Source organism: Papilio machaon, chromosome 20 (assembly GCF_912999745.1).
Source record: "Papilio machaon chromosome 20, ilPapMach1.1, whole genome shotgun sequence".
Taxonomy (NCBI): domain Eukaryota; kingdom Metazoa; phylum Arthropoda; class Insecta; order Lepidoptera; family Papilionidae; genus Papilio; species Papilio machaon.
Window position 1 is genome coordinate 5,020,951 of NC_060005.1, and position 20,701 is coordinate 5,041,651.

The 20,701-nt window shown below is 35.8% G+C and overlaps 4 protein-coding genes across 4 annotated transcripts; 1 reads left to right on the forward strand and 3 right to left on the reverse strand.

Annotated features, from left to right (window-relative positions):
• Positions 1-4,775: 4,775 nt before the first annotated feature.
• LOC106709204 (cuticle protein 21) lies at positions 4,776-7,567 on the reverse strand. Its single transcript, XM_045683013.1, has 2 exons — positions 7,564-7,567; positions 4,776-5,542 (listed from the first exon to the last, which is right to left on the reverse strand). The coding sequence occupies exons 1-2, from the start codon at positions 7,565-7,567 to the stop codon at positions 4,821-4,823; spliced, it is 726 nt and encodes a 241-aa protein (XP_045538969.1). The 3' UTR covers positions 4,776-4,820.
• A 3,242-nt stretch (positions 7,568-10,809) lies between these two features.
• LOC106709207 (cuticle protein) lies at positions 10,810-11,867 on the forward strand. The gene is made up of 2 exons (XM_014500926.2): positions 10,810-10,880; positions 11,250-11,867. Exons 1-2 carry the CDS (start codon positions 10,869-10,871, stop codon positions 11,784-11,786), a joined length of 549 nt encoding a protein of 182 aa, XP_014356412.2. The 5' UTR covers positions 10,810-10,868; the 3' UTR covers positions 11,787-11,867.
• A 1,854-nt stretch (positions 11,868-13,721) lies between these two features.
• LOC106709209 (cuticle protein 7-like) lies at positions 13,722-14,525 on the reverse strand. The gene is made up of 2 exons (XM_014500929.2): positions 14,430-14,525; positions 13,722-14,293 (listed from the first exon to the last, which is right to left on the reverse strand). Exons 1-2 carry the CDS (start codon positions 14,439-14,441, stop codon positions 13,802-13,804), a joined length of 504 nt encoding a protein of 167 aa, XP_014356415.2. The 5' UTR covers positions 14,442-14,525; the 3' UTR covers positions 13,722-13,801.
• Positions 14,526-17,002: 2,477 nt separating this feature from the next.
• Positions 17,003-20,462, reverse strand: LOC106709157 (WD repeat-containing protein 61-like). Its single transcript, XM_045682902.1, has 7 exons — positions 20,379-20,462; positions 20,210-20,298; positions 19,808-19,956; positions 19,077-19,312; positions 18,613-18,800; positions 17,752-17,920; positions 17,003-17,113 (listed from the first exon to the last, which is right to left on the reverse strand). Exons 1-7 carry the CDS (start codon positions 20,394-20,396, stop codon positions 17,003-17,005), a joined length of 960 nt encoding a protein of 319 aa, XP_045538858.1. The 5' UTR covers positions 20,397-20,462.
• Between the last annotated feature and the right edge of the window lie 239 nt (positions 20,463-20,701).

The following is a 20,701-nucleotide window of genomic DNA, read 5'->3' on the forward strand; positions in this document are numbered from 1 at the left end:
TAATACCCACGTTTCGATACCCGCCCTCGAAAACCGTGCGCAGCCATAAAAATAATCTCTCCGCTTCGAGAGCTTACAGAAAACTCATCAAATACGAAACTTATAAGAGTTCATTGAATCCGTTGCGGGTCCACCGATAGTTTTCTAATCCGTCCACACAATAACATAGGTTTATTAATTTCGTATCGTTCACAAAAGAGCATGTTGCTACAAATATTAGTACAAAAGAGACTCTTGTAATTAAAGTTAGATTCGCGTTGGCTGGCTCCCGGGGGAGGAGCGCGAGTACAATACGATAGTTAGGGAAGGGGGGCGTATCGGCCGACGTTTAACGAGCAAATTATTTAGTAAATGTTGCCAAATAATAACATTAATGCGGGTACGAGGGGCGCAAGACTGCGTGGCGATGTCGACGGATCGCTTAGCGTGGACCGTATCTTTATAAAAGTTACACCAACAAATGTTTTTTTTACGTAATAGTGATTACATTGATTGGGACAAGTTGAAACAAAGACGAGTCATTATGTAAATGTAGAAAAAGAAATGTTTATTTGGTTTAAATAATTAACATCAATCAATCAATTAGAACATGTCGACGCGTCGAATAGGCAAAGTAAACCAAATTCCGAGTCGATGTAAGTATAAGAAAGGCTAAATTCAGGTTAGTTTTATCTGTTACAACAAGTTCTTTTTCACTTAAGTTGAAATATATTATCCAAAATTACAGTTAAATAATATTCTAATGCTCAACTATACAAGGACACGTTATTCCAGATGAGACTTAAACAACAAATAAACAAAAATCACGGATCCAAATGTAACATAAAGGTCTATCCACAATGCGTCAACAAGAAGTAGGGAGTGGACCCCAATACTGTCACAGAGGGCGGCTAACCAATGAGAGCTCGCGAGTTCAGCTCAGTGCAAACAGAGTGATTCTGAATACCACATAATTGAGTGGCTCCTCATCGCTCCACTGATCCATTGTCAACAGTCATTACGTGCTAAATGCTCAATTAATAACAATTTTATTGACATCACGCTTCAAGGCGCTTTAACAATAACCTTCTGATTCACTCATAGCTTTTTATTTGTATTATTTAACATTTAAGTTAATTATTCTTTGAAATAGAATTGCAAGACAATATTTAATAAAAATGTAAACAGAAATATTATAGAAATTTTATTCTCCGTTCATTTTGCTATGCTTTTTATGTCAGGCTCTTTAATACTTTTCACTTTATAGCTTGTAACTTATACACAACTTTCTTATCATGTATAATGTAATATTTATTTTAACATCAGCTTACAATAAAACAAAATTTGTCAAAATAATGACGTATAATCAATTTGTTAGCCACAATAACCAAACTGTAACAACGATTTGAAATCTCCAAAGCAAATTCCTAATTAAATCAGTCCCGCGTCCCTCGGCATTAAGTCTGAACGTTAGCTGCCAAATCTTATCAATTAAAAATTCAGTTATACTTCTTAAAGTACAACGAAACATAGATCAAACTATGAGATACTAGTGAATTTAAAATTAAGTCCTCAGATATCGCTTTATAAAATCAATAAATTGAAGAAATAATTTAAAATAATTATAGATAGTGTACAAAATGTAGCACATGAATTATTTTTTTATATCAATTTCTTTTTAATGTAAACATGATTGAAAATCAAAATTATTCCTGAAGGTTTTCAAATTAAATATTCTGACATTTTTAAATATGACAGCGTATTTTACAATCTGTATAAACTACTGGCTGAAAATACCTTAGTCCTTTTTCTCGAGATCAAAAAAAATAAAGTTGTCATAGTGATGCGATCCGCATCAAAGATCCCTAGGGACGTGCGTCCCCACAAACGGAATTGATAATTTAATAACGTACGGAACGCGCCGCCTAATCTCCAAATTAGCAATACGATATGAATAAGTAGATTTTGGTTTTGGAACAAAGCAGATGTCGAGGGAATACAACTTAGGCCCTTAGGCGGGTATTTAGAGAATCATTAGTAAAGCTAATGAAAGGGTAGAATTGCATACCCAAATACTCGACGATATTGTTTTCATAGTGTTTTTAAAGTTGTTCAATGGCTACATTGTGGAGTTTACGTGTCTTTATTAATGTGTGTTAATGTCTTTGATTCTCTTCAAGAAAATGTTCTAATTGGGATACATACATGCCGAGCTCTCAACTACTTCTCTAGACAAAACAAAATTCCAGTCGAATATGTTTCAAATAAATAAATATATTTTTCTACCATGGTCTGATGTAGAATAGAAATTCCCGTAAAATTAATACGAAGCGTTATTTTTTTATCGATATTGCGACATTTATAACATGTAAAAAAAATAATAAAGTTCCAAAATATTAGCATCAGTATTAATAAAGAAGTAAAGCGTAAACATTTAACAAATAATTCAATAGCACCGTGACGGCGGCAGTACGCCTCTCGGATATAATAGGAACACATCGAGCGAGCAAAGATACGCCAATTAGGAGGGCAGGAAGCCCGCGCGCCTGCGCACCGCCTAATTGCTTCCGTCACTGTCTACCCCCTAAACACCCAGCCCCCAACCCCGTACACCCCTGTCCTCACACTCCCAAGTCCCTCCCTGGCGTCGGGGATACGAGAATCTAGCGGTTGAGATAATGTTTTTTTAAACTGTTTTATATTTACTTATTGTACTGAAGAAGGCAAACTTGTACAAATCTTTTTCTTTTCAGATTTGAGGTAATTTTTTTACTTTCAAAGCTTACGTATTGTAATATATGTATACATTTTACAAGACTTGTTTCTACCAATGATAAGTTTGCAGATAAACTTGGCTTTTTATTGGTTTACTTTTAGTTTTTTCAAGTTAAATATATATAGCAGCAAGTCTCTAAAATAATTATGTATCCGCAACGATCGACTTTTGGAATTTTAATATATGATTCTTTTTGCAAAATAGTATCAAAGCCGGATAAAAGTACAACAAAATAACGCGTAGATAGAAGCCGGGTCCAGTTTCGAAATTTTTCCATGTGAAACGATACCCGGAAGCAATCTGCATCGGACAATGAGGAGTGCACATTGTTCGCACGTGACCGGGTGTGCGCCTGCCCTTATTTAAAAAAAAAAGTTTCGCTCGCATGGCGAATCGACGCAATTAGCGATACTATCAAGATTAGCTGGTTATTGTAAAGTTTATCTTAATCTGGTACTTTCATTAATCCATATGACAAATTAAAAAAGCAGTTCTGTGTTTTCCTACTACCGAAACTTTTACATAAAACATTTAAAGATCTCAATTCATAGATAAATGTAACATGTTATGTGTGAATGTCTTAGCATAGCTTTGTCACAAAGCTAGTCATTCAAGGTCATTCAAGGTTCGTTAATATCTTCAATAAAAAATCCGTTGTACAAATATCTATATATCTATTCCATAAAGCAAACATGTGGCAAACGTAATAGTGGCAATTACTGGCGTAAGAGTTTGATTAGCATTGTGTATTTCGCACGTGTTTTTATGTTATCACAACTCATAAACAGTAATTGTACGGGATGCAGCCGCGGTGTACTATTACTGTCAAGTTCGTTCATAACAACCCTTTATTTTATTTAATGGCAACACTATTTTCACCGTACTAGTAACATTCGGTGTCGGCGTGGAGGGGTGAAGGAGGGGGGAGTATTAATAATTCACTATCCCATAATAGTCGGATTAACACGCTGCAACCCTTTGTGGGTAAATTGAAAAAGTTTTACTAAACATTTGCGCGCATCAAGTATTCTCTCAGAGTACGGCTTCGTTGTTGGGTTCTGTTTATTGAACGTAATGACAACGGGCATTGTAGCTTTAAAATTTATAGTTAAATTTAAGTTTGGTTTGGTTCTTTGTGTTTTAATATATGGATGTGGTATTAAATATAAACGTGGGTTTGTGTGTGGCAGATATTAAATATGATCACAGTAACAAGTTCAATATCTGGGAACTTAAATTATACAGAAACATTCTCATTCGCGGAAGCAGAAATTAATTAACCACTTCTTTTACCTTAAAACATGAGTAAACTGCCTTAAATTTATGATTTCTCTTAATTTTTAGTAGGAATAAATGTTTCAATATCTTAATCCGGTAATATTGAAATATTCGTCTCCTAAGATACTTACTCGTATAAATGAAATCTTCATGCAAACGTCAATTCAATTGAAAGCAGCTTTGACGTTGCATCGCTTTGATGGCTTACGTTAGAGCCGCCGCTAGACAAGTCACAATCAAATATTCAGAGCACACATTGCACAAGCGAGGGCTTTGTACTAACAACCACTTTTACCATCAGACCTGTCAATTTATATTTGCCTGCAATCATTAGAATAGGCGTTGGCACGTATAAACCCATGTTTTACGGTGCTAGTAAACACCACAGTTGTAGACCCTTCCCGGCCCTCGCAAGTCAAAGCCGATGGGGGAAAAAACGTGGCTCAACAAAGTTAAAGTTACATTGGTCATAAGTTTGAACAAACTATCCGAATAAATAGGTGTCAGTCGTAATGCGTCAAAGGGCCCGCTGGGGTGCGGAGTGCGGACGTGTAGCGCTAACGGAGCTCATCGCCTCATAATGCTACATAATTCAATTGATTCCCCGACACTACCCGCACGCTTCCCAGTAACTTAGTTTGCAACGTTTTGATATCGGATAGCCGTTTGACGCCTCCTTGTGCAATTCCTCTCTCTCAGGGTGAGAATAAAACATTTTATTAGGATAACTGAATTTTTTATTTATTAAACAGAATAAATAGTAACACGGTAAACGATGGCGTGACTCTTAGTGTTGGTAAGAGACGGCAGGGGATGAGAAGGACACGTGTCCGAGGTTCGTCGAGTAGGCGAGCTTGGAGGGAGCGGCATACGCCACTGGCGCAGGAGCGTATGCAACTTTGGCAACTGGGGCGGCCGCGTAGGTGACGGGAGCTGGAGCGTAGGCCACTTTAGCGACTGGGGCGGCGGCGTAGGATACAGGCGCCGGGGCGTAAGCTACCTTGGCGACGGGAGCGGCGTAGGCCAGCTTGGCAACGGGGGCGGCGTAGGCGATCTTGGTGGGAGCCTCAGTAGCCTGACCCTCGTAACGCACGACCGCGTTGAAGCCGTGCACCTCGTCAGCGGTGTAGTCTACAATGCGGTGGACGCCATCGGGTTGGATGAGGGAGTAGGAGCCCTGGAGAGCTTCGCCGGCGCGCTGTTCGTGTTGCTGCTTGATGTCACCGCTCTGGGTGTCGTGGACGGAGTAGTTGAACTCATAGTTGGCGGGGGCTTCGGGTTCAGCGTAGGCGACCTTGGCAACGGGTGAAGCGTAGGCTACCTTGGCGACGGGGGCCGGGGCGTATGCTACTTTGGCGAGGGGAGCAGCGTAGGAGATGGATGCCGGGGCATATGCCACCTTGGCGGCAGGAAAGACGGGTACGGCAACAGCAGCTGCAGCGGCCACCGCGCACAGGAACACTAAAGCCTGAAATATAATAGTAAATATAATGTATAGATATAAGATTTCTATAAGTACGTTTATCAAAATATATATCAAACCACACATAATCATTAAAATGATTAATGACTTGATTTCAGATAACTTAGTTCTTGTCACATAAACATGTATGCAATATAAAGAACTTTTGTAGAAAGAGCTTCAAAAAATTCCTTTGAAGAAAGCTAAAATTCTTTTCTTTATACAACAAATCACATGTTACAAAAAATACTAAGCTCACCTTAGCTGCCATGTTGTTTGATTAGGTATTTGTGAGTGAATGATATCCCGTACAGTTGAGGCGAGGTATTTATACTTAGCGTCAAGAGTTGCGCACGCGCTGCCCATCGAAACATGCGTGTAAGTGCGTCGGCAGCGGTCAAAAACTGGATCGATTATTATATAATCCACGGTCGACAGCTAATTGCTCATTTGTCATGTACCAATGACTCCTTAGTGTGAAAGTTTACGATTGCAAACTGTCGACTCTAATGATAATTGAATATATTTAGCATGAACTTTCTTTGCAACAACAGAAAAGTTTAGTATAATTACGTTCACTTCGAAATAGAACTTCGTCAATTGTTAAGCAAACTTTAGCCAGATTGAAATAATTCAAAATGTAAGAAGAATATTCAACACCTTTAAAATAGCCATATTAAATTGACAACTTGACAAAAATAGTATTCTAATAGAAATACCTTTTATCTTTTATCTCATTCTTTTTTAATTTTAGGTAAAAAAGACGTGTATGTTCGTTAACTTCAGTTAACAAAGTACAAACTTTAATTTGTATGGAGATTCAAATCTTACTTCTTACTAATATTATAAAATGCAAATGTTTAGATTAATGGATGGATGTTTGTTTGAAGGTATCTCCAGAACAGCTCAACGGATATTGATGAAATTTGGCATAGATGTAGATCATAGTCTAGAAGAACACATAGGCTACTTGTTATGTTTATTCCACGCGGACGGAGTCGCGGCAACAGTTAGTAATAACATATTTATTTCATTTCAAAATGTACACGATAAAGTTTAAATAAACAGTAGGCTGTTTAAACATTTTGCAATAGACTTTATCCATTGTTAATATCTTGATTAAGAAATGAGATTATTTTTACGACACCTAATTTAATTGTAAACAGTATCAATATCATAATATTCGTTAGCGCGAGTCACGATACAACTTTGATTTTTAAGAGACAGGACCTGTCAACCTCGGGTATTTCCCTAATTAAACGATCTGATATTAACTTGCTTGTGTGGCTCTTTTTGTCTATATGTGTAAATTTTTATATATAAGTATACAGTCATACAGATGATATCAACATGATATGCGTGATTGTCATATATAGTATATAAGTAACATTTATTTAGCACATGTAGATAGCGGCCGGGTACCTATCTGCCTAGTCCATTTTTCAATAGTCGATGCGACACAACAAGAAATGATAGTCAGATGTTATCCAAACAATCTCTCGCACGCGGTCAAACAAACCGCATTTATACAACGGCTAATTAATTTACATCAATTTTCTTGTAGTTAATCTATCCAAATAAAATCAATGCTGTAAGAGCTTCTTAATCTCTGAACATTTTTGTAAATAAATTGGTATTTGGAATATTATGTTCAGGAGATTTGTATCCCAAAAAATTATTAAAACTTATTGAAATTAAGGAAGAATTTAAGTCACATAGTATGAGCCGTTAAAGTAAATTATCTTCCGCATTATGTTTTATATTTCTTTAAAAATAAAAGTAAAATAATTAATTGATACAAAAAAAATATTTCATATTTAATTATTTATTTCAAGTATCAAGACTACTTTGTTATCCTTGATCGTGATTTAGATTTTAAATGTAGATTTTGTTTTTGTCCACTAGATTATCAGTTTTAATTCATTATTTTCTAAAATTGCAAGACATATGTGCAAAATAAACTGCAAAATCTTATTGTATAATATATACATCAAGTTATTTTTATAATTATTTTATGTGTTTGCTTTAAATCGTATAACTGCTAAACTCAGAATCAATTTGTGTTTACCCATAGTGTATATTAAGTATGACCTTAGTGACCTATTAATATATCGGAATAAGATTGTGGCTTACACTTTTTTCACTTAGCAAAAGCTTATATTGTATGTTAAAAATAAGTATGTATCAAAGAGATTTTTAATGTTATAGATCCAGTAGTAGTTTTGCTCAAATGGGTAACTATTATTCGTTATTAATCGCTTAATACACATTTCTCTTGTTTTACACAAGTGGCTACCTTAGTGATTAAATCGATTCTGAGTACAATCGTTAGATAGACGAGTTACAGGGAATTTTATGTATTGATAATTAATACGCACTTAGTAAGCGTATGTTAATTATGTAACATATAATTTTGTAAGTTATTCGAAATTTAGATCAATGACTATGTAACAACAAATAAATAAACTTGTCGCTTAACCAGTTTCTCATGGATTACAACTAACTTAAACATACTCGTGTCAAAGTTATTGCGTTACCACTATCAATAATGTCGATTTGACACTTCACATTAAGCTAGTGTTATTAGCGTAAACTAGATCCTACTTTCTCGTTATTTTTATTTGTCTTATAATTTTGTAAAATAATAACGCGGGTATTTTCTTGTAAAAAAACTTATTCTTAAAATTTTGTAGTGATAATTTTAATACTAGCGACTCGCCTCAACTTCGTAAAATATGTCTGATCTCTTTTCTGTAATTTCAGTACTCTTCCTGTTTATGTCCTGTTTACTAAGTAGCAGAAACCTTGTATACATGACCGCACCAAGCCTAGTTTGTGATCGTGTTACCATCTAAATTATTTGTCAAGTTTATATACTATAAAAGGCAATTTTAATCAACATACAATTCTCCTAAATGAACAAATTTATACATTGATATATAGATGGTAATAACTATTTTTAAGTCAGCATTTTGCGCTGATACATACTGAATAATATAACAGTTTATTATTTTTGCACTGTAGTATTGTCGCCACTTATTACAAGGGTCCATCTTATAATGGGCTCAAGCTCCATTCCATCGACCACTGATGTAACTTATAGTATAACTAGCTGTCGACCGCGACAATATCCGCGCGGAATAAAAAAAATCTAATCTTAATAAAATCCTATGTGTTCTTACAGATTATGTTCTTTCTACATGTGTACCAAATTTCATATAGATCCGTTGAGCCGTTCTCAAGATAACTTCAAACAAACATCCATTTATCCATCTAAACTTTCGCATTTATAATATTAGTAAGATTTTTACGTATGCAATACACTTATGTGTACTTTTGTACCATGCAGTATAAAAAATAATAAGTATAATGTTAGACATAACCACCATACTACCATACAGCCGGTTTGTACAGAACTGGAGCGACCAGTGAGCCGACCACGCCCGAAATAATGAGGCCAAGGGCCCCAATACTTTTGATCTCATCGCCAAAAAATTAAAGCCCGAACATGAATGCTATGAGTTGATTAATGACTGACACATACATTCCAAGTTCTTTGAAAATAGTAAACGGTATTAAATAATGTAGTAGAATTTATTTAATTTTAAACTTATTAATATTATAAATGCGAATGTTTAGATGTATGGATGTTTGTTTGTAGGTACCTCTATAACTGTTCAACAGATCTCGATGAAATTTGGCATAGATATAGAAGTCTGAAAAAAGACTTAGGCTACTTATCAAGATTTTTTTAATTCTACGCGAACGGAGTAGCAGGCGACAACTAGTAGAATAATACGCTGTTATTAAAATTGTAACTGTCTGATTTTTCATTACTTTATCAATGTTAATATTGATAGTCATTTTTTTGACTAGGAGGTCCTAGACCTAGGTCAATGACTTTAGTATTAATACCGAAGGTTAAAACCATTTTTTATATTATAAGGTGGCAAGGGAGTATATTTACCCTTCCTATACGTAACCGTCGTTCATCGAATCGAATTACCCTTCTTATCCTTTCCTTATAAAAAAGGGTAGAAGGGGAAAGAGGAGTAAAATTAGGCCTCTGACACGCATACTCATCTGACGAAACGTGGAATTGCTTTCACTTGACGTCTGTCTTCTGTGTGTTCGTCGTATTTTACCTGTCTTGTCGTGAACTACATTTCTCTGTATGCTGTAGTCACGAATTGTCTACTGTGAATATACGTACCTACACACGCATGTGCACACGTATCTGAATCGAAGTACCTACGTACTTCGTCGATCTAACTCTAAATCGGGCTGCACCCGTCAGTTAATCGAGATACCTACGTATCCCGTCGATAATAACTCTAAATCGGAATGCATCCATCACTGAATCGAGATACCTACGTATCTCGTCGATGATAACTCTAAATCGGAATGCATCCATCACTGAATCGAGATACCTACGTATCTCGTCGATCTCTATGTAAGATGAACATTCTCAAGCAAGGGTTTTAAACCCCGCACATGTCTATCTAAAATAAACATCTTAGAGCAAGGGTTTTACAACCCCCCAATGGCCTCCACCACCCCTTACAGCCATCCCTGTCCACACGGTCTGAATAACTCTGATTAATATGAACAAACAACTCACCGCAGTGATACATACACGACACAGTAACATCGCATATAAACTGTACGTCTGATATTAATGGTAATTGTTTAATCGCTTACCAACTGGTTCTCTGAATCATCTCTTACCAACTGTAACTCTGAATCAAAACTGAATCTCAATCTCTGTCTGCCTTTTTATAGCATTCAGCCAAAGTGAGTAACACATTACCCTCCAATAATGAAAATATTCTGAAGTTGACAGGAGAACAATGTTGCTAGTTCAAATACTTAGTTTTTTACCGAACTAATTCGCGTCCGTTCGCGACATGTCTTGCCGGCAATTTGTGCAACAGATGTTGTTGCTGGCGTCTACCACTGTTCAACTTTTACCATTATACGTCGACAATTTTTCAATCGGAATCATACTTGTGTTTAAGTTTGTTTGCAAGTTAACTTACAACCAGTAAAAGCTGTCTTAGCAAAAGTCGAATCCATTAGAAACTCCAAAAGAAAGTTTACAAAAATATCTACGCGTGTAACCGGAATTCGATCTCTTACTTATTTTATTGCATAAGTCGTAATATACGGCATACATATATACGTCGTCCTATGCCAAAAATAATTTGTAAAGCTATGTGACCTTTAACTCGTTGACCACTGCACTTGTTTTTTCATGATGAACGCCCGCGGGTATATTAAAGGCTCAATATTCGACAAGTGCACTATAAAAAGTGTCGCAGCTCCTTAATTGTTACAGTTCAACTTCAATAGTTCGACAAACAACAACCAACAATGGCAGCCAAGGTAAAAACAAAACAATATCAAATAATTTAAATCTACAAGAATATTTAATTGTAAAATAAATCAAATTATTGTAAATAAACAATAGTGTAAGATTGCGCGACATTTAGAAATGTTCCCATTTGCAATTTGAAAAAAAAAAAATAACGCATTGAAATAACATTTTTATACTAGTAGAATGTTAGTAAGGCTCTCAGATGGTTAGCTTTCATAATTGTTCTCATCCAAATCGCTCTATCCTCGACAGCTTCGTTTGAACTTGACAGACATCCACGTCTTTTACCACTACATCTTTCCACCTTATTTTTGGTCTGCACCTATATCTGAGATCGGGAGTATACCGAAACTAAATATATGATTTTAAAATTTCAGTTCTTCGCTATTCTGTCCCTTGCGGTGGCTGCGTCAGCACTCCCCGTGGTGCCGGTGGGCGAAGCAGTGTACGCGGAGGTGGAGCAGCCCGCGCACTACGAGTTCCAGTACAACGTGCAGGACACACATAGCGGCGACGTAAAGCAGCAGCACGAAGCGCGTGCCGGTGACGCCCTCCAGGGCTCCTACTCTCTGCTGCAGCCCGACGGCCTGACGCGCACCGTAGACTACAGCGCCGACGCTGTGCACGGTTTCAACGCCATCGTGCGCTACGAGGGCCACCCCACACCGGCCCATGCCCAGCTCGCCTACGCCCCTGTCGCAAAGGTCGCCTACGCCGCTCCCGTCGCCAAGCTGGCTTACTCCGCGCCCGTCGCCAAGCTAGCCTACTCCCCGGTCGCCAGCTACGCCGCTCCCGTCACCAAGCTCGCCTACTCCCCGGTCGCCAGCTACGCCGCACCCGTAGCCAAGGTCGCCTACACCGCACCCCTCTCACAGGTCTCCTTCTCCTCCCCTGCCATCTCCTACCACCACTAGATAGTTATTTGTTACCATTGAATTGTTGAAGTTGTTCTATTTATTGATATGATTTAACAAATATAATTTAAGAATACAAAACCTTTGTTATTTTTATACTTTTTGTTGCTTAGAGTAAGTAAGTATATTATCACTTGCTCGTTTTATGCATTTATGCATTCAGATTACTACGAAGAGACATCTTTATCCTCTACATGCTACGATGTCATACCTGACCATGAACATACAGAAATATCTATAACACAATTTCGTCATCCGATTTTGGTCTTTATATCGATGTCCAGCGGGGGCAATGAAGGAGCAAAGCGGCGCGGGAGAGGAGGGGAGGGGGTTGGTTGCGAACCGCACATGAATTATTCATAGGCCGCATAGTGATTTCATCTCATTGAATCGAGCTAGTGGCAGCGCCGTGATTACGACAACGATACCTCCGACTGGCCGCAGCAGCAGCATGTGAGCCGCGGTTGTACAATACCATTTATTATACTACTGTATGCTGAACAACTATTATCCTAAGCTAATTCGCTTGCAACATAACCTAAACTATGTTCTTTAAAGACACGACAAAGTCAAACGACTGCAGGTTTCTACAGCAGAAACATCCGTACAACTTATTGTCGTCTCAGTTTTTTTTATAAGAATGAAAAAGATGGCAATATTGTGTTTCGGTAGTAACCCACGGTTACCGTGATAATATGTCATCAAACAATAGGAGACATAGCACGAAAATTTGTTTGAGTTTTGTTGTTGTACTTTACGCCCGATAGACGCTACGAACACTTTCTCGAAAATATTCGTAAACCCTCAGGTTATGATCAAAAAATTTGCATATTATTTTAAATAACGTTAAAAAATCGAGCGTAAACGTTAAGAGCGTCGGTGGCTCAGGGCTTAAGCACTTGACTTGCAGTCTGCAAGTCCTGCGTTCGAATTCCGTCATGTACCAATGTGTTTTTCGATTTACATATGTAAATTTTTCCGACGTTCTTACAGCGAAGGATATGTAAGAAGTCAACCAACTCGCACTGTGCCAGTGTGGTTGACTATGGCCTAGTCATCCCTATCTTAGGGTAGCCTCTGAGACTCTCGATGGGGACGTATAGCGAGCTGATAGTGAAGTTTAAAAACAAGTTATTGCTTTATGGCGTTCGCGGTTTTACAAAAGCCCTTATACGAGTATATGTGTACATAATCTGTTATTGTATAAAACTAAAATAGTTATCAAATCTAATATGGGTCATTTTTTTGTATGTGTATATTTCAATGTATATTTAAAATCCAAAGATGCGCCAATTTTAATGTTTGAGATATTCCCTTCGAACAAAGATGAAACTCGCGTTTATTTGCGAAACGTTTCAACTAAGCGAGTCGTTTATTTTCTCCGCAGGTAAAAATTGAAAGAGATTGCTTTTTATCAGTGCAGTGGCGGCAAATTGAATGTAAAGTTGATTTCCCGGCGGGCCCGCAGCATAATTCCCCGCAAATTAAGCCGATACCAATTGACTACTGCTATACGTAAATATTTTGCAAAATTATTTACATTTATATAAAGCCATGTTATCTGATCATCTGGAACTATGATCATAGACAAATGTATATCTGTAAAATGTATATCTTGGTGTTGGTTTACCTCGGATTTTTTATTATTCTTATGTTCCAATTCCATCAATGGACCTAATACTTTACGTACATACGATTTGAAATGTTCATGTGTTCCTTAAACATAGATTCTAGAGCCTCTTCCGTCGACATTGTTCGTCATTTGTTATAAATTATACAAGCTAGGAATTCCACTATTTGCACTGATTTTAGACAAATTATTTTTTGACGATAAGTTATAATACGAACTCTCTAATGTACTATATTCATAAATGATATATATCAAGCTCTAGTGATATCTTTCAATTAGGGATAAAAATAACAGAGGTGTTTTCAAATATCAATAAATATTTTATTAGATAAATCATGTCAATAAATAGAACAACTTCAACAATTCAATGGTAACAAGTAACTATCTAGTGGTGGTAGGAGATGGCAGGGGAAGAGAAAGAGACTTGTGTAAGGGGGGCGGCGTAGGAGACCTTGTGTACGGGCGCGGCGTAGCTGGCGACAGGGGAGTAGGCGAGCTTGGCGACGGGAGCGGCGTAGGCAACCTTTGCGACGGGTGCGGCGTAGGCGACTTTAGCGACAGGTGCGTAGGCAAGGTTTGCCGGGGCGGGCGTGGCGTGTCCCTCGTAGCTCACTTGGGCATTGAAACCGTGCACAGCGTCTGCGGAGTAGTGGACGATGCGCGTGAGGCCGTCGGGCTGCAGCAGAGAGTAGGAGCCCTGCAGGGCGTCACCTTCACGCGCCTCGTGCTGCTGCTTCACGTCGCCGCTGTGTGTGTCCTGCACGTTGTACTGGAACTCGTAGTGCGCGGGCTGCTCCACCTCCGCGTACACCGCTTTGCCCACCGGCACCACGGGGAGTGCTGACGCAGCCACCGCAAGGGACAGAATAGCGAAGAACTGAAATTATAAAGTAACAATTTTTAGGTGCTATTTTTCTGTTTGTATTTTTTTCAATTAATAAGTTATTTTGTACTACTATTTTCATGAATTTCATTTTAGTGATTTTATTTATTTTATTTTATAAATGCTTTACCTTGGCTGCCATTGTTGGTTGTATGTGGTTGATTGTCGAAGTTGAACTATAGTAATTATCGGTGTGCGACACTTTTTATACTGCAAGTGCGTGTGCTTGCTATCGCCTGGGGCTTTGGGTCGTGAAATATTTGTAGCAGGTACAAAGGCTCGCGAGGTGAAGGTTGCTCGCAAATTTTTAAACAGCCTTATGAATGATACCTGTTTATCGTATATGCAATATTATATACAATATTATACAAAGTATATATATATATATATTATATATATATACACGTATATATATACAAAGTAAGACAAAACATTTCAAATTTAATTTTTTTTTTAGATTAAATGACATCTACATACTCATGGTCCGTCCTTTTTTTATTATTAATTACAATAATGAGTTCTTTTTTTTTAGTTTAATTTCAAAGTTTATATTATTTAAACTCGCAAGTAAAACTTGACATAAATTCAAATAGACTGATTCAAAGTGAACGTCTTGTAAAAGCTGGAATTACGTAGCGCGCTTTTACAACTTTCTTCTTCGAAGTCTTAAGATAGGATAAAGGACTCATTAAAATTATAGACTATATAGTTCTGCTGCAATAATATTGTGAACTAGCTTTTACCCGTGACTCCGTCCGCGCGGAATAAAAAATAGAAAACGGGGTAAAAATTATCCATGTCCGTTTCCTGGTTCTAAGCTACCTGCCCACCAATTTTCCGTCAAATCGATTCAGCCGTTCTTGAGTTATAAATAGTGTAACTAACACGACTTTCTTTTATATATATAGATTTATCTTAGCATACAGTAGCTTATGACATTAATTTTATTTGCAATCGCGAAAAACAATTAGTAATGTGTTTGATGAAAAACGTTTTTCTCAAAAATTGATTTTCCAAAAATTCAACTGGTGTCCGATGATGTAATGAATACTTTAATTGTTTAATTACTAAATTAAATTAATCGTCGATTGAAGGTAGGCAACGCATCTGCAATTGCGAATGTCTATGGGCAGCGGTGGCTTCGCCATTTCGGAGAATTCATGTGGCCGCTTGCTCGTTTGCCACCTTGTAATAATAAAAAAAAAATTGTTAAAGTATACCGGATTTTAAGGGTTATGTACAATTTATAGCCTAAAAAAAAAACAATATTGTTCTAGTGTGTCTACAATTTTGAATTTGGACTTTAAATTTTTTTTGTACAGCTGTTTCGTTAGTTATTTATGCAAGTCTGACAAACCTCATCACCAGAGCATTTAAAATTACCAATCATCATTTAACTTCAGGATTAAAAGTAATGAACATATTTTTATATAATTATTTATTACGTTACAATTTTTGGGAACATTATCAATGCCATTTTAGGTAATTCGGGTTCGATCGACATTCAACTCTCACGATTATATATTAAATATGAAACCAGATTCTTTTGCAGCACGAAAAGGTCACAGTCATCGAAGTTTCGCTTTCATTAATGAGTAATATATTACCGTATTTAAGATTATGTATTATTTATTTGTAACTACACGATGTGTTATTGAAGTATTAAAGATCTTAGAAAAAAAATAAAGCGTGGCTTTTCTGTTTTTTTTTTTTACATTGAAAGTAACCTTAAATGACTATTATATTGTGTTTTATCGAACAAATCTTTTTTCGTTAAACATAACCTAGAATTTATATTGATGCAGTTACATTCAAACTAGATAAACTACGGTAAACTAATGGTAAAGAATTGTGTATTTCATAAACTTACCCAACATAAAATCTGTATTTCCTATTATAAGTAAAGATTCATAAGATGGCCGCGCCCCAATCCTCTTAGTGGCGAAAATTAATCAACCACCCTGTGGGTGATATCGGCTTAGCGTAGGGTGCCCAACTTATACCTTCAGGTACGGTATTGATATTTAAAATGTGTTAGAAAGTTTATTTTATAATAACATACATCTCCATTTTCATTAGTTTGATGTTAATTTAGGTTATAATCTTACTAATATTATAAATGCGAATGTTTAGATGATGGATGTTTGTTCGAAGGTATCTACGGAACGACTCAACAGATCTTGATGAAACTTAGCATAAATATAGAGCATAGTCTAGAAGAACACATAGACTAGTTAAGTTTTTTTTCAATTCCACGCGGACGGAGTCGCGGTCGATAGCTAGTTTAAATATAAGTGTTAAGTTATCGTTTAAGTATAATCTTTTAAGTTATTCCTAAATCCAGATATTATTGTATCTCGCGGAATAACAACCGCTCAATTTCAGCTTTCCCTAATTCGAAATTCGTTATATTTTATTCTCACCTATTAACTTACGTTGATGCGTTAAATCTATATATACCTATAAAAGAAAGTCGTGTTAGTTACACTATTTATAACTCAAGATCGGTCGAACTGATTTAGCTGAAAATTGAGGTAGTTTAGAACTAGGAGACGGACATAGGAACTTTTTTCTCTTGTGTACATTTTTTTATTCCGCGCGGACGAAGTCGCGGGTAAAAGCTAGTTAAACATAAAAATGCAAAGGGAAAAAAGAAACTTCATTATTACAGCATGTTTTATTTCAACACAACTTTAAAACGTATCACTTTTTAGTATCTTTTGTAGGTATTGGGCATTCATAAACATTAATGCATTTGTCCTTGGAAACTGACACCAAATGGTCACTCGTTGGTTTAAACTTCACATCCCACACCTGAAATACAAATACAATAAAAAATTATCTCACCCTAGAAGGCATTCACCGTGAATTTCTACGACCAAAATCGTTATAAAAAACATATCGTACACAAGAAGAAACAAAAATATGTGTGAATGGGGCTTTTGGTCTCAGAAATCCTTGAGCGTCTTTAACTTAAAACAGTTTTCATTCTATAAACATTTATTCAATTATTCTATTTAACAAAGATCACAAGAGACGTCACTTTACATTTTTTTCCCTGAAACATCTTGCCCGTGATTTCGTCAGTGAAAAATCTCATGTTTTATTAGAGACTATGTTCTATAGCTGTGCTAAATTTCAATAAGATATGTTTAATCCAGTAAAATTATATTAAAACAATATATGAGTACACACACAGGTAAAAAACCATACTCTTGTCACTTTCGTTCTGGATGGATACCTTAAAACAAACATCCATCCATCCATACATCTAAACATTAACAATTAGCATTTATAATATTAGCAAGATTAGTCAAAACTCTAGACAACTCACAAAGTCCACAATCCACAAAAACAGTTTTATTACCTAAAATTTAAACGAAGCTAAAATATAGAGATACAAAGATTATAGAAAGGTTAGGATTAATTTTTCTATCAAATAATTCACATACCGTACTAGAATGTTCCTTGAATTGTTTTAATATCTTGCAATCAGTAAGCAGTATGACATAAACAGAGCCGTCCGCTGTCGCAGCCGCTATACGAGTGCCATCTTTTGAGAAACACGCATTCAACACCCACGACTTGAGATTTACATTCTTAACGAGGTTTGCACTGGCACTAAAACAAGGAATAGCTAATAAAAGCATATAAGGAATGGAACTAAATAGTAAGACGCCCCCCCCCCTTAATGTATACAGATGAGAACAACTTCCATGACTTACTCTAAGTGTTACTTAAATTGTTTTTCGCCGAACAATAAAATACTAAAGCGGTACTATAAAGTTCGAGGAACAAGCAACTCGAGAATAGACCAATAAATCAACATTTGATTATTCTAGGCCTTAGAATAATCAAACATTCACAAAATCCTACCATAGCCAAAATAGTTTGAAAACCGCTGACTTAGACAATCTTTTTTTTTTCATTGAAATCAACAAGAAAGAAGAGAGATGAACTTTGTTACCATTTTAATGTCACCAGTTCTTTATAGATTTTGTATATTACAGAAAAAAAAATTAAATCTATTATTATTTTTTAATCTGTAGGCGTGGCTGTTTTTTCAGCCGTTGCTGTTTTTTAGCCGACTTCAAAAAGAAGGAGGTTATCAATTCGACGGATTTTTATTTTTATTTTTTTATGTGTGTTACTGCGAATCTCCGCCCCTGGTGGTCCGATTTTGATAAAAATTATTTTAATCGAAAGGAAGTGCTTGCAAATGGGTCCCATTTTTTTTTTTTAATAATTTCGATTCAACTCAGATTACTATTAACACCCATATAAGATACATGTAAATATGAAATAATACTCACGAATCATAAACTTTAACATAACCATCATCTGATGCTGTTACAAGAAGATTTGAATTCGTTGAAAACTGCACACTTCTGACAGTTTTAGTGTGCGCCTCAATTGTGTGTATTAACTTTCCCTGTTGTACGTCAAATATACAAACTGTACCGTCCACTGCACCACTACTTATGTACTTGTCATCTGCACTCTACAAAGAAACTGATACATTTATTTGGCCTAATCAGAGTGTGGCTAGAATTAGTTCTGTTAATATTTATTTAAAATTTACTTTTTAATTTAGATGCACTTCAAAGTTGTATAGATATATACTAGCTGTTGTCCGCACATAATAAAAAAACTTAATTAGAAGCCTATGTGTTCTTCCAGACTATGTTCTACATCTGTACCAAAATCAGCGAGATCTGTTTCAATCCATCTAAACATTCGCATTTATAATATTAGCAAGATTTAAAATTTTACTTACCCATGCAACACAAATAGTAAACTTGCCTCTTGTATCTAAAGTCTTATGAACTATGCCTTTCACAATATTATATATGATGACTTTCCCTGTATGACTTCCAGAGACAACATGTGTATTGTTCGGTGAAAATGCAACCTTCCATACATCTGTAGCTTCACTTTGTATTTCATGGACTTTGTTACCTGACATCAAATCCCATATCATCATAGTTGAGTCTAATGATGCTGAGGCTATAGCTGAAAATTTATTTAAATGTTAAAAGATGATATTTTATTAAAATAGTCCTATATATAATCAACAAAGTATGAATACATGATATAAGATAGCATAAGATAGAAAGTGTTCTAAGACAAAATAAATAAGTCTGACTCCTAACAAAGTAATATATCAATAAATGGAAACCAATAAACTAAATATGAATCAGTATCAATATGTAGCTTATTTATTTCTTTATACCTTCATATATTTAGAAAAATCTACAAGCAATATCACTAATTGAATTTGACTATCTATGTGTCCGACTATGTCTCTGTGTTCTCTAGCAGATGGGTAAAAGATCTCTATTAATACAATGTTTAATTGCCTTTTATAAGCCTAAAAGGCTCTAAATGTGAAGGCATGATGGTGTCTTTCCTCATGCAGAGGTTCTTGATGATGGCCACCAATGGGTTTCAGAGAGAAAGGCCCTTACAATATGTCAAATATTTATGTAGTAAATATTTTATACCTACTGTGTCCATCAGAGCTGATAGCAATTGAAACAACAGCCATACAGTGCCCTTGAAGTGTATGGAATAACTCTAGCTTGTTGTTTTCTATATGCCATACTTTTATTAAGCCATCTAGACCTCCTGTCACTAGAAAATGTTTAATTTGCTCCCTGTGAATTGAATAAAACTTCGTAACGTGAGGTTCCAATACAAAAACTACTTGAAAAGAAAAAGTACTACTGCTGAATTTTTAATTAAGCCAGTAGATAATCTATTTTCTGATTTTTGGAGATATGTTTTTGGTCCAAACTCTAAGGTACTATTGTTTATCGTGGTAACTATATCATTATTGATTAAAAATAACAAACAGACGTTACTTCGAGTCGTTTATTTTTATTAGGAATATGTTCAATGAAAACGTACTTTGCCTCAGCAGAAATATTTGTTTGAGTCCACGCACAGGTGTAAATTGAATCTTCGTGAGCATTTTCTCTTTTTATAAGTAAAGAATACTGAAACAATTCAAATTTTAGAAATTAATTATCGAACTTTTATTCAATTTTCAAGCTTGATTATTTAATATACTACTCACGACCGCTGCAGCTGGCATTTTAGAAATAACTTTGTTATAAGGATTATATTTATATAGGAAGGTTTCACAGGAATTATATTCTAAATATTGTCTTTTATATTTTACTGTAACAAAATTAATTAACCTCTTGAACTGTCAGTGTCATTTATGACTTCAGTTCATAGAATACATATTCCATGTTTTACGTTTTTAAACGTTTATGAATCTATACGTTTTTTAACCTTACTGCTGACTACATATAGATTTTTTTATACAAAGTATAAAATTAAAAATATGTTTTGTTTAATTAGCGAAGTGCCCAAAACAATCGTAATTATCGAAAA

Coding starts and splice junctions, on each gene's coding strand:
- LOC106709157 (XM_045682902.1), bottom strand. Junction 19,313..19,807: donor TATCAGCTCTGATGGACACA/GTAGGTATAAAA, acceptor ATAAATTTTCAG/CTATAGCCTCAGCATCATTA. Junction 17,921..18,612: donor TATGTTAAAGTTTATGATTC/GTGAGTATTATT, acceptor TCCTTGTTTTAG/TGCCAGTGCAAACCTCGTTA.